We start from the raw sequence: 14,372 nt of genomic DNA, 5'->3' as shown, positions 1-14,372 counted from the left end.
TCTGGGAGTTGAGAAAGATTCTCCTGACTAATTGTGACCTGTTGATATGCTGGGTAGTGCTCAACAAGCCATTCTAGCCACTGCTGAACAACATGACGCCAAACATAGTAAAGATGCTGAACATCATGGCCAAGGACATGGTCTGGGCCTTCCCGTTGAATCTGGAGGACTTCACACTCCTCAGGCAGGATAGGAAGCAGCTGACGGACTTCAGATGTATCACGGACAAAGTTGCAAATATGTCCAGAATATTTCATCTGTCTGCCATACACCGTGTGGGCTTGCATGACAACATGGATAGGGGCAATCAGCATCTCCTCAATCTGTGTAAGCTCCAAGGAAGGATCATCCACAACAAACTGTGGTTTGCGGCCAGGATCCATGGCATTTTCTGTGGTGTACTTGTTGTCCTTTCTACACCTCACACAATGTCCATTCCTGACTTTCAGGTCAAACCATGTCTCATGGCAGCCATTGCAGTGCTCCATCTGAATCTTCATCAGCTCTTCCCGGAATTTTGTTAACAGGGCCTGATCCTCTGAAGTTACAGCATATTCAAACCCCCTCCTCAAATCTTCTTCATTGAACCCCTGGTCCCACTGTGATTCTGATAGGTCTGGTGGTGAGGATGGAGGCAGGGGTGAATGTGGTCTAGAGGGGGGGTTTCTAGTGATGGGGATTGAGGTGGGGGAGAAGGTGGTCTAGAGGGTTGATTGGAGTTTGGTTCTGGTGCTGTGAGTGGGGATGAGGGGGGAGGTGATGAATGGTCTACCATTTGCTCCTGGATAGCCCTACGACGAGCTTCCTTGTACCTCTGGTCATAAGCAACACATCTTTGACACCTGTTCCCACCCCCATCAAATGCCGATATAGGTGCATTATGTCCACGATTACATTGTCGCATTGGCTCTGGGGAGTCTGGAACACGAAAGGGATCTTCAAATGATCCATGTTGGTAGCTTTGCTGGTGGGTTGGGGGTAGAGAGGGTAGTCCAGGAAGAGAAAGGGGATCAAGGGGCCCAGTGGGAGCCTCATACATCCCATCATCAACTGCTCCTGGAGTGGGAGACCCAACACGAGTCCTCTGGTTGTGTCTGCGCACCCGTTCAGGAGTATGTGTGTGGCGTTCAGAGTGGAGCCTAGGACCAGTAGAGTTTGGTGGAGTAGTTTCTATATGAAAAATGAATCTTTGAATCTGGCTGATAACAGAAACAACATATGTGGTGTATTCTGGGGTATTTCTGGAGGTTTGGAACTAATTTGAGACTGAACATTCAGCTCCTGAAGGTCTAGAGCAAGCTGTGTTCCAATAGATGGGTTTCGGTTATGCCAAGATCTTTGTTGAGAAGACCCAGAAGGGTTGGATGATTGTTCGAGAGGCTCAGTGGGGTTTGACATGGTAATGGTTGATTGGGAACCATCAGAAGGGGCTGATGACCCAGAGTGCAGCAAACTTTGACTAGCTGCACAATCCAGCCTTCTCCTCTCATTTTTCCTCTTCAACTTCTCTGCACGGAGTATCTCATCTGTGGTTGGCATCTAGAATATATTTAAATTAATCCCATTAAAGTGTGAATCATAACTATTCCTGCACTTACTATCTCAGTGTGTACACAGTATTTAAACAGATAAGGTCTCTGTAAAGAAAAGGTCCCCTCTTACAGGCAAATTGAACAAATTTCTTATCATGAAGCAGGGAACAGGCCCACTGCACAAGTTGACAGTATGGAGCAAGGCTGACGTATTTTCCAAAAGGAAAAAAGGGGCCAGGAATCCCTGCAACTTGCAGGCTCTGAGCGGTGCTGGTCTTAAACTGCCGAACTGATCCCAGGCTGTGTGGGCTACCACAGGGGCTGGGGGGCAGGGGTTGCACTTCAGAGACCTTTGAACCTTATAGATCTACTCCAGACAGTACTCTTTATGCAATATCCTAAGCCCAGGGCACACAAGACTCCACAGAAATAGGACCTAGTGCACACAGAGAGTTGTGGCAAGAAGTTGCAGAGAGTTGCACACATTGCGCATGTTTAGCGCATGTTTGCAGCACAGCCTCATTTGCACCCGTGCAACCACCTCTTTATGCACTGACAAAGATAAAAGCTCATATTTTACTTAAATCATACACAAATGACCCTTAATAATAGTTACTATTTTCTCCAAATTTACTGACTATCCCAACCTGCAAAACAAGTGTTGTGAGTACAAATGCTCAGTGCGCGAGTGTGAGCCATTTGGATCCGGTGTCCCACGGGGGGACCATTTCTCACGGGGGGACCATTCCCACACAGTACAGCCATGCACCTTCACGTGCTTCGTTCCCACGGAAAAAAATCTGACCCCCCTCTGGAAACAAAAGCCTCGCAAGCTTGGCCAATAATTTCGGAGGCCCCCCCATCCCAGATCATCTCGGATCATCCCAGATGCCAATCCCGGATCAAGAATACATCCTGACCCCCAATCCTAATCCGGCATCTGGGATTGAAAATTCTGGATCATCCAGGATAATCTGATCCACCCGGAGCCCTAGTTGGGACTCTATGGTGCTTCCCAAAAGGGCAAGGCCAAGAGGGGAAGGAGTGGAGGGGGTTGTGGGGAATGACAGCTGACTAATATGGAAAGGAAGCAGCTGTCTAAATAAGGAGGAGGCAACAAGAGAATTAAATGACACCATACAGTAGAGACTGCAGGGTCCGAAGTTCTGGAGGTCCGGAGTCAGAAGTCTAAGTCCAGAATATTGGCAAGACATAATAAATGAAATGCGATAAGGAATACAAGGAGATAAGATGGAGGAGAAGGTCAAAGTCTGGAGGTGGAGATGTGACTGGAGTTCCAGAGGTGGAGGTGTGATGGGGTTCCGGTACAGGAGTCCGGAGCCAGAGGTGTGGAGCATCACAAACTCTGGTCTGGAAGGTATGAGGTTGGGATTGGACCCAGAGTAAACCGGAGTCGGACTGGAGGTAGTGTTGGACATTGTGTTGGAGCCAGAGGTAGAGTGGGCTCTCAACAACCAACAGGGGGAGGAGGTGGTGGAGGATGTGGAGTTCTGGAGGAGGAGATGGAGGTCCAGAAACAGGAGTGGAGGTCTAGAGTTGTATGGATATGACACGTACCCCTGGTCCATCTTGGACAATCATCAGGGATTCCTTATAAAATTCAAAAAGTCAAGCTTCAGAACTTCTTCGTAGGTGGATCTCTCAGTACTACTGTCTCTTTGTAGTCAAAAGGGAGGTCTCCTTTCCATTCCTACATGTACAGGACTTATAAATGTATGGAACAGTAATAAAGTGGAAAAACAAATGAAAAGAAAATATAAAACAAAAGATTGTTGTCAAAGAAACCATGTGGATAGTTATGTATGGCTGATAAGTCCAATGGCCAATGCAGAAGTTCAATAAAAAGAAAATAGGAGGAATAAGCAGGTCATATCCACCAATAATTGCCATCTTCTACCCTTGTCCATCTCCTCCTACCCATAGCATCCCTTCCCAACCTCTCCATTCGATTCCCCTGGTCCATAGGTTTCTGTCAATACCAAATTTGTCCCAAATGGTTGAGATTTGACTGAGTGGTGGGCATGAGAATTGTAAAATTGGCCTGTGTGCAGGGTTAGACATCCCAGAAAGTGTCCAGAAAAGTTCCTAGGTCAACTAAATCTGTGTTTGCATGTTTTGTGATTTTTCTGAAATTTTCCGGGCACTCCAGAGTGCATTTTGATAGTTTGTTTACTTCAGTATGGCTTGTGATTTCCATTTTGGGCTGAAAACCAGTTTTGCAATCTCCCAAAGTACAGATCTCAGCTCTGCTGCATGGGACTCTCAACACCACCACCCTCACATGCCTTTCAACATTGTGCAGAACCTCACAGTAAGGTAAGAAATCATCACCACTGTTACTCCTCAACAGCTGGGTCGATCTGGATGAAACTTGGGAAATCCATATTTATTATTTTTCTCTATTTTCTGAGCACTTGCTTGTCTCTTGGCAACCAGCAGCACCAAATGAAATTTTTGGGCTGGAGCAGTACTAGCACCTTATGCAGAATTGTACTCCAAAAAAATGAAATAAAATGCGTTTACACTCTGTGAGCATTGGCAGATGGTCCTCACATGTGGGAAACCCATAAGGAACATATAGTGCAAAATATATTCTGGTAATGAAGGGTATAGTAGGTTATCCCACCTACACTGCCCCCTCCATTCTCCTTTTGGGTTGTTATCCATTAAACCCATAACCCAAGTTGCCAGTAATATTCAGTTGACTAACCCTTGACCCTGTTATGTCAGCTCCAACCAGCCCCTGCCATTTATGGGCCTGCCACCTAGACTTCCCATGTATCTATATATACCATACTTGTAGATACTGGAAACCCTAGTCAATAATCAACCAAAGTTTCCCCCTTTTCTAGTAGACTCTTCCATTCGAAAATTAGGGCCCCAACATGTTACTGGGCACAGTGCTCCTGGCCTGAGTCGCTGAGGCTGCAGCCCTCTGAAACACTGAGTCATCTTTCCCACTTTGAATCCGGTCTTTGACAGTATCCAGCAGTTAGAAATCCACAGATATGCAGATCAACCGCAGATTATTGATAATATGTTCCAAAATTGTATTTTGTTAGAATGACCCTGATGAGAGCTTTCTAACAATACCAAATATGTCCATATTGGTGGAGAACTGACAGGGATATGGGGAAAATGGCACAAAAGATGGACGTCAGATGCCAAATTTGGAAATAACAGGTCTGAGTGGTTAGATAGGACTTGGAAAAATTGGAAAGAAATATGGAAACATAGGAGGGGTATCTAGGAAAGTGGGATATATTTTATCCACAGATAATCCACCTATCTGCAGATTAGAAACCGCGGATATTATCCTCTCAAAAGCCAAATCCGGATCCACAAATTTTCGGATAAATCTGCAGATATCTGAGTGTCATCTGATCCACTAGGAGCCCTACTTGTATGCAAGTTCTGATTGTATTTACAGACTGCACATATGTATAGGTAAAGGAACAATGAATCAGTTCTCTTACTTGAGACTGAGACCGCGCATATAGCTTATTTTCATTACAAACCCGGACTAAAAATACTTATGTAGCACATTGGGTGTTTGTTGGCATGCAGTATAGGTGCCATTTATATCATGCAAAATGGATTTGAAGTCCCATTGTAACAGGGTGCCCAAGCATTGAGATGCATTGCAATGCATTGCAACGCGTCGCAACGGATATCACGTGACGTTGCGGATCTGTAACTTTTCCGACTAATAGGGCGATTATGACGCCGTATTGTTCAATGATTTCACAAGGTCCGTCATGCGGTTTATTAGGTCGATCTGATCGAAGATTAATGAAGGCATTTGTTGATTAGGAGAGGGGCTATGGGGGATAACTTATTCATTAGGGCCGTGGTTATGATCGTGTATTCGGCGTGAGTACCGTCACCGGTCTGTAGTTTTCTATTTCCCTCTTGTCTTTCTTTTTGTAGAGGGGGCAGAGCCAGCCTTCTGATATTTGGGGGCAGGTTGTGCCGTTTCTTTCGATGTCGGTCGCAAGGAGGGTCAGTAGGCTCACGACCGGTTTTCATTTCCTTATTTTTCCATCTTATGTCTAGTTTTTTATATAGTTCCGTGGGGATGCCGTTGAGGCCGGGTGCTTTCCCATTGGGTGATTGGTTTAGGGCTGTCCTTGGCTCAGTGGGGCTGCTAGGTTGTCGGACATGTGGTAGTATTCGGTTTTGGATGTTGTTGAGGGAGTTCACTATGAGGGGTTCTGTCATTTCCTGTTAATCCACAACTTCCTGTCATGGTCGCTTTGCAAATGCGTGAAACAGTCCACGTCCAACTACCACACTCCAACTTCATGCAGTAGCTGTCATTTGATGATGTAGGGAATCCGCCGCGGGCACTTCCATAAGGGGCGTGTCCGGTCTCTTCCCATCCACCATGTCGCTGAAGCAAAGGATTCACGACCTTCCTGCGACGGGTGGTGATGTCGTAGTACCAGTTCTCACCGCAGTCAATGCTGCCTCAGGTGTGCTCCCTCCCTTGCAAGCAGCCACCGATGCCGCACTCTTTATCCTCAATGAAGTCAAAGTCAGCAGTGACTTGTACTGAGTTAGGAACGAATGTTGATGCTTGCAATGGTAGGAGTTCAAGGAGAATAAGGAAGAATGGGAGCGTTTTGGGGAATATGTCGCAGGCGCCGTGGCAGCCATCGATTCATATAATGCGTCCGGCGAAGAGGCGACGCCGTGGGTGGAGAATGTCACAAAACTGAACCAGTACGTAGCATTTGCTCTAGGTAGGCCCTTGCCGTTGTATGACACAGGTACTTCATAGGGTATTGCAGCGCATTCAAACGGAAGTTGGTCAGCTGCGTGGAAAGATGGAAAGGAGGTCCAGCGTCCGTAACTTCTTCTCTCATCTGAAAAGCCCAAGCAAGATAGGTGATTTAGAGAAAGATTTTAACGAGGTTTTGGCATTGTTCCAGGAAATTATGCTCAATCCTTGCGCTTATGTTGCCATTTTAATCTTATTATCGTAACCATGCAGCTGGGGACAGACCTGATATTTGGCACAATAGCGGGTAATCAAGATCGGTCCATTCGTGGAGTAGACAATTCCTCGGTTCTGGACGAACTCAAATATCCTATCGTTGCCCATCACGATTCCACCGAGGCGTGCCTGGAAGGCACCAGGACTGGTTTGATCGAACGCATTATGACCTGGTGTCGTAACGCAGAAGACAGCGAGAAACGTATGTTGCTACTAACGGCCGTGGCCGGTGCGGGCAAAACATCTGTTGCACACTCGATCGTGGAGGAGTGTGCGAGAGAAGGGATATTGTTATTGAGCTTCTTTTTCAAGGTGGGAGAGCAGTCGCAGCCGGACCATTTGTTCAGCGGCGTGGCTCGATCACTGGCGACGCACGACCCAGCATATCGATCTTACATCGTGTCCGTCATCCAGAAAGATCCAACCCTCACAACGGCTCCATTCACAACGCAATTCAAGAAGTTACTGGCCGAGCCCCTCTGTCTGAAGGCATCGCTTCCCAACCGTCCTGTGGTGATCGTCATTGATGCTCTAGACGAATGCGAGAAACAAATGGTCGGACACCTTGCCGACATACTTTGGGAACAGGTGCCCAAATTACCCTCCAACATCAAATTCTTCGTGACTTCGAGGCGATTTGACCTTGTTGATCGTTATCTCTCACGTTTTTTCTCTGTTGATCGCCTCAGCATTAATCTTTCGGATGATGCTAACAGGCGGGACTGCAAGATCTACATCCGTGCGCAGCTGCGCAAACTGAAGAATGAGCGCCCTCGTATGAAAGCTGCACTCAAGGACGAGAATAAATTGGCCCGAGATCTGTTGGAACGAGCCGGGGGGTTGTTCATTTGGATTAGTGCCGTGTTCCGCTACTTGAGGGTGGCCAGTGGTGCTTCTATGAAGTTGTTGGAGGAATTGCTTGATGCCGGTGTGGACCAACCAATGGCTTCTGCTGGGGGTGATGGATAGTGTGTATACGCGGATTCTGGAGAAGTGTAATTGGGGGGATGCCGGTTTTGTGCATGATTACCCAATTGTGATGGGAGCGATCTTAATCGCACAGCAGCCACTATCCATTGCGGCGTGGGACGCTGTTCTTTCGCCACTGCTGGAATCGAACATCCAACATACATTGGCTGAACTTGCGCCCCTCGTCTTGGGTGTTGAGCATCCCGACACGCCGATTCGTATTTTGCATCAATCCCTTTGGGAGTTTCTCGTGAACCGGACCAATATGCAACCACCTACACTCCGTCATCTCGTGCCAGATGCGAGGAAGGAAAACACCAGATTAACCCTGCGCTGCATCGAAATCTTGAATACGAGTCTTTCTTCTATGAAGAACTTGGAGCTGGTCGAGGGTTTGGCGGCAAAAGCTAAGCTACCGCCCATTCCTCAAGAGACGCTGTCAGAACAGTTCCGTTATGCATGTCGGCATATCACGTATCACCTCAACCAAGTCCAGGAGCCACCGAAGATGCTTGATAGGCTGGTTTACTCATTTCTCAATCAGCAATTAATTCACTGGGTGGAGGTCTGTGTGAGAACGGAAGGATACAGTAGTATATCATCGTTCCCTCGGTGGGCCAAGGTGTGGATCATCAACAGCGTTCACGAGGTGTCCCCGTTCTCATCCAAAACTTATTGTTCCTTCAGTTGAGCGTTGATCAAACTTCAAACGAAGTTATTCATGCGTTGGTCAAGGTGCTTCGCGATGTACACAAAAATCTCGCATTTTTCTTAAGATTGCAGGAGGCATATGAGATGGCAAATGACTCCGTTGCGCTCTGCCGTTGCCTTGTGTCTGTGGACTCTGAGTCCTATACCGTGGATTTGGCTTGGTCACTTGGGACTCTAGGCACTTCACTCATCAACCTTGGTCGGCATTCCGAAGCGCTTCCGGTGATCACAGAAAGTGTCGAATTCTGGCGCGAGTTGGTTGCCGTGCATAAAACATACACGGTGGAGTTGGCTCGGGCGCTTCAGAATCTCGGGGTGCTGCTTGGCGGTCTTGGGCAACCTTCCAAGGCACTCCCAGTGATCGAGGAAAGTGTGAAGCTCTGGCGCAAGTTGGTTGCCATCCATCCGGCCTCACACCCCAGACTTGGCTCGAGCGCTCCAAAATCTTAAAATATCGTTTGACAAGCTCGGGCGGCATTCCGAGGCGCTGCCAGTGATCGATGAAAGTGTCACACTCTGGCGCAAGCTAGTTGCCGTCAATCCGACCTTATACACCCCGGACTTGGCTCGGTCACTCGGGAATTTAGACACATCACTCACCAATCTTGGACGCCATTCTGAGGTGCTCCCGGTAATGAAAGAAAGTGTGAAGCTCTGGCGCGAGCTTGTTGCCGTCCATCCGTCATCATACACCCCAGATTTGGCTCAAGCGCTGTTCAATCTCAACTGGACACTTGACGAATTCGGACGATACTCCGAGGCGCTTCCGGTGATCGAAGAAAGCGTCAAACTATGGCGGAGGCTGGTTGCTGTCCATCCGACCTTGTATACCCCTGGTTTGGCTCGAGCGCTTCGCAATCTTCACTGGTCGCTTCGCAGAATCGAGCAGTATTCCGAGGCGCTTCCCGTGATCGAAGAGAGTGTCAATCTTTGGCGCGAGCTAGTCGTCATCCATCCGACATTATACACCTCTAATTTGACGGGAGCGCTCCACAATCTTGAAGTATTACTAGAAAAACTTGAATGGCATTCTGAGGTGCTCCTTATAAATGAGGAAAGGCTCAAACTCTTGCGCCGGTAGCTTTTATTCATCTGATATCGTCCATCTCATGTCCAGCCCCATGTTTCAGTAGCTCATTACAAAAACCCTCCGCATTGTGCCAAGACCCTGTGTTTCATTGAGAAACCCGCTCCTATTTGCCATTCGCTGTGTATTGCTCATCCAACATCGGACGCATCTGATAATTGAGCGTTGGCATTGAAAGCTCTGACATTATGCACGCGGCGTGGATTACCATACTATTGCAGCTTCATGTTGAATGCTCTGACACTTGGTGCGCATGGACTGCATCACGCATGCATTGAAGGTCTTGAAAGACACGACTCGCTATTACGGTTGCGTACTCTCGTGCCAAATTTGAGCCGTCCAGACGTCGAGACAGCGTCCAACATATTACGTTTGAAATCACCCATCCTACTTCGAATATGAATTTACTGGACCAGAATTCACTTTAACAGTGTGCAGTATTCCCAGCGCTCTTCTTGGAAATGTGATTTGCTGAAGAACCGACGATCGTTCGCCATTTTGAACTTAGCAGGGAGAACAGATGGGTCACTCTGATCCTGTCGCGAAGAAGAACGTCAGGACAACGGGTAGAAACAGGCGAAAAATATACTCGGGCCTGTGTAAACGTGATGGACGTCCCCGTACCGACCGAGTAGACAGCTGATTTTGATGTCCATACTGACTTGCAACAGAGCAATTGCGGTTGCGCCTTGGGCGAGCCATTAATCCAACTTGGTGTTTGGCTAGACCGATAATTCAGACCCCGTTTGGTGTCTAGTGCTTCTCATGAGCTTCCTTCGCCCAATCATGCATGTTTGGATCAGGTTTTGATCAGTCATCTCGACAATTACGCACCCACTCGCTTGTCCATCACCCAAACTCTTCTGTAACTCGTTCTAATCGTAGCCGTAGGCTTCATTCATTTCACGTGTCAAAATAAAAATATGCCGAATGTACACATCTTGTCTCTTTCTTTGTTCCCAAAGCCTAATCGCCAAGACTGGGTTGTCCCTGCATGCAATTCAAAATGATCGTGTGAATTTGGTTCCAGAACCAGCAGGTCACGATCCTCAGCCTTTATTGGAATGGCCTCTGACAGGCGATAGAATACTTGTGCACTGCATCTCCTAGTACTGCGGAAGCAGCTCTGATTGGAGATTACCCTGCAAGGTCAAGCCAGTGTAAGGTGGCTTGATGTTAGCTGTTTGAATCGGCTTCGGGGTGCTGTGGAAACAAGGTTTCACGAGGCAATTTGCAAGGCCCGTTCTGTTCGACCATCATCCTCGTTCGCTCTGGACCATTGGGGAAAGAAACACTAGTATGGAACTCCTGTCCCAAAATCATTCAGTACGCGGTCAGATAACCTGGGCGGCGATCGAAAATGACACAGTTCTCATCGTAGATTCGCTCCATTTATGCAAGCGATCTTAGCCGTCCCTTGCAAGACTACGCCGACGCTTTTAACCAATGGTTCAATAGATCCAGCGTCCGTAAGGACTGGGACACCGTCCCAGCTTCCGATCTGGTATCCGGTGGTGCTCCCAGCATGTCACAGCATTACTTGGACAGATTTTACCTCAGGATAGGCTCATGGCAGCATGAGAAATGGAAAATATCATTGGGTTAGTATTTGGTTTCTTATGAAGTCCTCAAATCTGACAGATCCCACGAAAGCTGTTTCTCTTGCCCATCCCGATCCTTTAGTATCCGTTCGTCCTTGGCACGATCGGGAGCTTTTTATTTTCATCGAGAGAAGTTTTGATGAACGCGTTCGTCCGGACGTGGGGATCTCTGCGTCTTTCCGACTAGCCTTAGACGAGCATGAAATGAACCCTGAAACCAGGATTTTCAAAGGGTGCATTGAGGACTTTTCATGCACCTTCACCCGTGCTAACAGTGTTCACGGTGGGCTACTCAAATGAATCGTGTGTTGTTCGCTCATGCTTTTTTTTCAGTCGTAAAAGGACAACTATTACGATGGACGCATAACCTGTGGGGCCTCGTAGATTCGGGGGCGTCGACCGCTCGTATACTTATTCAGATCGAAACAAGTGAGATGACCGTCACAAGCAAGCGATCCAGCTCCCGATTTCTCAAGAATGACGACATTCGACTTCATGTTTGCTCGTTTTTGGATGCAGTGTCCATTGCCGCGATGGATGCGGCCCTCGCTCCGCCAAAAACACGGGCGGATTATGACAGCGACAGTGTGAATGTCCTTCTCCGAAGGGTATTCTCTTCTTTTGGCAAGTACTTCTCGGACCCGTGCGCCTTCGCGGACTGTTTGCACCAATCAGGCGCTCTCGTCGGAGGGTCCACCGTTCTGTGCATTCTTAACAGTGAATCATGGGAACCGGGCGACCTCGACGTTATCGTGTCTAGGGTATTCTGTCCCATCTTAATCACTTACCTACGCAAGGAAGGTTACGAGCTTGACCCAAACCCCCCCATCGTTCCGAGTACATGCCCGCACCCATCGATACCTTCGATTACGAACGGTACAAGAAAGGCGAATTGCAAATTGACGTCTCCATATCTCTATGGTGTAGTCCCGCACAGTTCATCGTGTCCGATTACCATCATTCGTTCGTGATGAATTTCATTTCTTCTGAAGGGATATACTGCCTCTTCCCTGAAACCTTCTCTCGCCGAGGATGGGTCAATGGTCCCCTCCGACGAAGGGTGCACCTGGTACGGGCAAAGTATATCGCAAGAGGATACGAAATCCTTCCCGGAAGCATCCAGGACCAAACTGGTCCAGTTGATATATTGAGACTCAGGGGCATATGGTCGGTCAAGCTCCCTCTGACGAGCGCAAAAAATGAACGTTACCTACGGGCGCGTGCCAAATACCGCGAGGGCATGCGCCCACTCAGCCATTCTTCGCAAACTTAAACACGAGGATGAGTTCGCCATTTGTGTCTCAGATTATGGCCAGGTGTGCAGTTCTTTTACTATGTTAGGTACCGCTGCCCGGTACCAGCCGCCAGTTCAGGGGATTGCTGTCGCTCAACCATTCATCTCAGAATGCATCGTTTTGATGTTCTGGTGTATCTTATTGGCTGTTTCTGGCAAATACTTGAACTTTAACGAAATACATCTGGTCCTATGGTCTTCCAATTTTGGGGATCGATGAGTGTGTCAGAGATTGGCAAAATGGAAGAAAGGGAGAGATCATAAAATCATGCAGACAGGTACGTAACAAGTCTCGGTTCTATCTCAGATCTGTGCCCTCTAGGCACGTCATGGAGCTTTTTAGTATTACAAGACCCCAGACAGTGTGGACAATGTGTCGTGGGATGCAGGAACTTGAAAACAACCATGCATTTCCAGATTCTCGACCTTCAAGTAGCTAGTTGGGGAATGAAACCATTTTCCTGTTGGTCGAATTAAAGATCTCGCGCGCAAAAGCTGTCCACATGCAAAAACACAAAGTTATCATCACTCACCGGCCCGGTCGCGACAGCCTCAATACGGTTGCGGAGCCCCCACGCCGCATGCATTGTGTCAGAGTTCCCAATGCCAACGCTAAATCAGATGCGTCCGGTGTTGGATGAGTCATACACAGCGAAGGGCAAGTAAGAGCGGGTTTCTCAATGAGACATAAGATCTTGGCATAATGCCGAGAGTTTTTGTAACGAGCTGCTGAAACCGCGGAATGATGGGCCAAGCACGAGATGGGCGGTATTGGATGAATAAAAGCTCCTGGCATAAGAGTTTGGACCTTTCCTCATTTATAAAGAGCGCCATTCAAGTTTTTTTTAGTAATACTTCAATCGATCACGGGGAGCGCCTCGCAATACCACTCAATTCTGCGAAGTGACTAGTGAAGATTGGGAAACCCTCGAGCCAAACCAGGAGTATATAAAGTGGGATGGACAGTAACCAGCTTCCGCCATATGCATAGTTTGACACTTTTTTCAATCATCGGGAGCCTCGGAGTATATACCATCCGAATTCGTCAAGTGTCCATTTGAGCGCTTGAGCCAAATCTGGGGTGCATGATGACGGATGGACGGCAACAAGCTCGCGCCAGAGCCTCACGCTTTCTTTCATTACCGGGAGCACCTCAGAATGGCGTCCGAGATTGGTGAGTGATGTGTCTAGATTCCCGAGTGACCGAGCTAAGTCCGGGCTGTATGAAGTCGGATTGACGGCAACTAGGCGCTTGTGCCAGAGTGTGACACTTTCATCGATCACTGGCAGTGCCTCGGAGTGCCATCCGAGCTTGTCGAGCGATATTTTAAGATTTTGGAGCGCTTGAGCTAAATCCGGGGTGCATGAAGCCGGATGGATGGCAAGACCACCGAGCAGCACCCCGGTGTTCTGGGGCGCTCGAGCCAATTCCATCGTGTATGTTCTATGGACGGCGAGTGAAGTACCTAGATTCACAAGTGACCAAGCCAAATCCACGGTGTAGGACTCAGAGCCTACAGACACAAGACAACGGCAGAGCGCAACGGAGTCATTTTCCATCTCGTATGCCTCCTGCAATCTTAGGAAAGGTATAGAAATCCACTGTAAAGACCTGTTGGTTGCTCGGAAACGGAAACGGAATAAGTTCTATTGCAGCTTCATGTTGAACACTTTGACACTTGGTGCGCATGGACTGCATCACGCATGCATAGACACGACTCGCTATTGCGTTTACGTACTCTCGTGCCAAATTTGTGCCTATCAGACGTCAAGCGCGCCCCCCCCCCCCGGCATCTCCATCACCCAAACTCCTCTGCAACTTCTGTAACTCGTTTTAATGGTAGCCGTAGGCTTCATTCGTTTTGCGTGTCGAGCAAATGTACATGCATTTCTTGTATCTTGCATTATTAGGACCGTGGGAACCCGGTCCCAGGTCACCAGCCTCTATTATACGATCATCAGTCTTTGCTGGAATGACCTTTGACAGGCGATAAAGCACTTGTGCACCGCATCTCCTAATACTGCTGAAGCAGCTCTGATTGGAGATTACCCTGCGAGGTCGAGCCAGTGCAAGTAGCTGTCTGAATCGGCTTCGGGGTGTTGCGGAAACAAGGTGTCGCGAGGCAATTTACAAAACCAGCTCTATTCGCCCATCATC

General features: G+C 48.1%; 3 protein-coding genes across 3 annotated transcripts; 2 read left to right on the top strand and 1 right to left on the bottom strand.

Moving 5' to 3' along the window:
- The first annotated feature begins 6,144 nt into the window (after positions 1-6,144).
- Positions 6,145-9,501, top strand: EI90DRAFT_3048134 (uncharacterized protein). Its single transcript, XM_039059604.1, has 5 exons — positions 6,145-6,278; positions 6,337-7,482; positions 7,544-8,143; positions 8,209-8,602; positions 8,655-9,501. The coding sequence occupies exons 2-5, from the start codon at positions 6,544-6,546 to the stop codon at positions 9,311-9,313; spliced, it is 2,592 nt and encodes an 863-aa protein (XP_038918608.1). The 5' UTR covers positions 6,145-6,278; positions 6,337-6,543; the 3' UTR covers positions 9,314-9,501.
- An 836-nt stretch (positions 9,502-10,337) lies between these two features.
- Positions 10,338-12,654, top strand: EI90DRAFT_3048130 (uncharacterized protein). The gene is made up of 6 exons (XM_039059603.1): positions 10,338-10,645; positions 10,701-10,920; positions 10,973-11,203; positions 11,254-11,681; positions 11,759-12,125; positions 12,262-12,654. Exons 1-6 carry the CDS (start codon positions 10,619-10,621, stop codon positions 12,432-12,434), a joined length of 1,446 nt encoding a protein of 481 aa, XP_038918607.1. The 5' UTR covers positions 10,338-10,618; the 3' UTR covers positions 12,435-12,654.
- A 516-nt stretch (positions 12,655-13,170) lies between these two features.
- EI90DRAFT_3048129 (uncharacterized protein) lies at positions 13,171-14,030 on the bottom strand. Its single transcript, XM_039059602.1, has 2 exons — positions 13,444-14,030; positions 13,171-13,388 (listed from the first exon to the last, which is right to left on the bottom strand). The coding sequence occupies exons 1-2, from the start codon at positions 13,772-13,774 to the stop codon at positions 13,354-13,356; spliced, it is 366 nt and encodes a 121-aa protein (XP_038918606.1). The 5' UTR covers positions 13,775-14,030; the 3' UTR covers positions 13,171-13,353.
- Positions 14,031-14,372: the final 342 nt, after the last annotated feature.

Source organism: Cantharellus anzutake (assembly GCF_015039405.1).
Source record: "Cantharellus anzutake strain C23 chromosome Unknown EI90scaffold_13, whole genome shotgun sequence".
NCBI classification, from domain to species: domain Eukaryota; kingdom Fungi; phylum Basidiomycota; class Agaricomycetes; order Cantharellales; family Hydnaceae; genus Cantharellus; species Cantharellus anzutake.
This window is presented reverse-complemented; position numbering and strand designations above follow the sequence as displayed.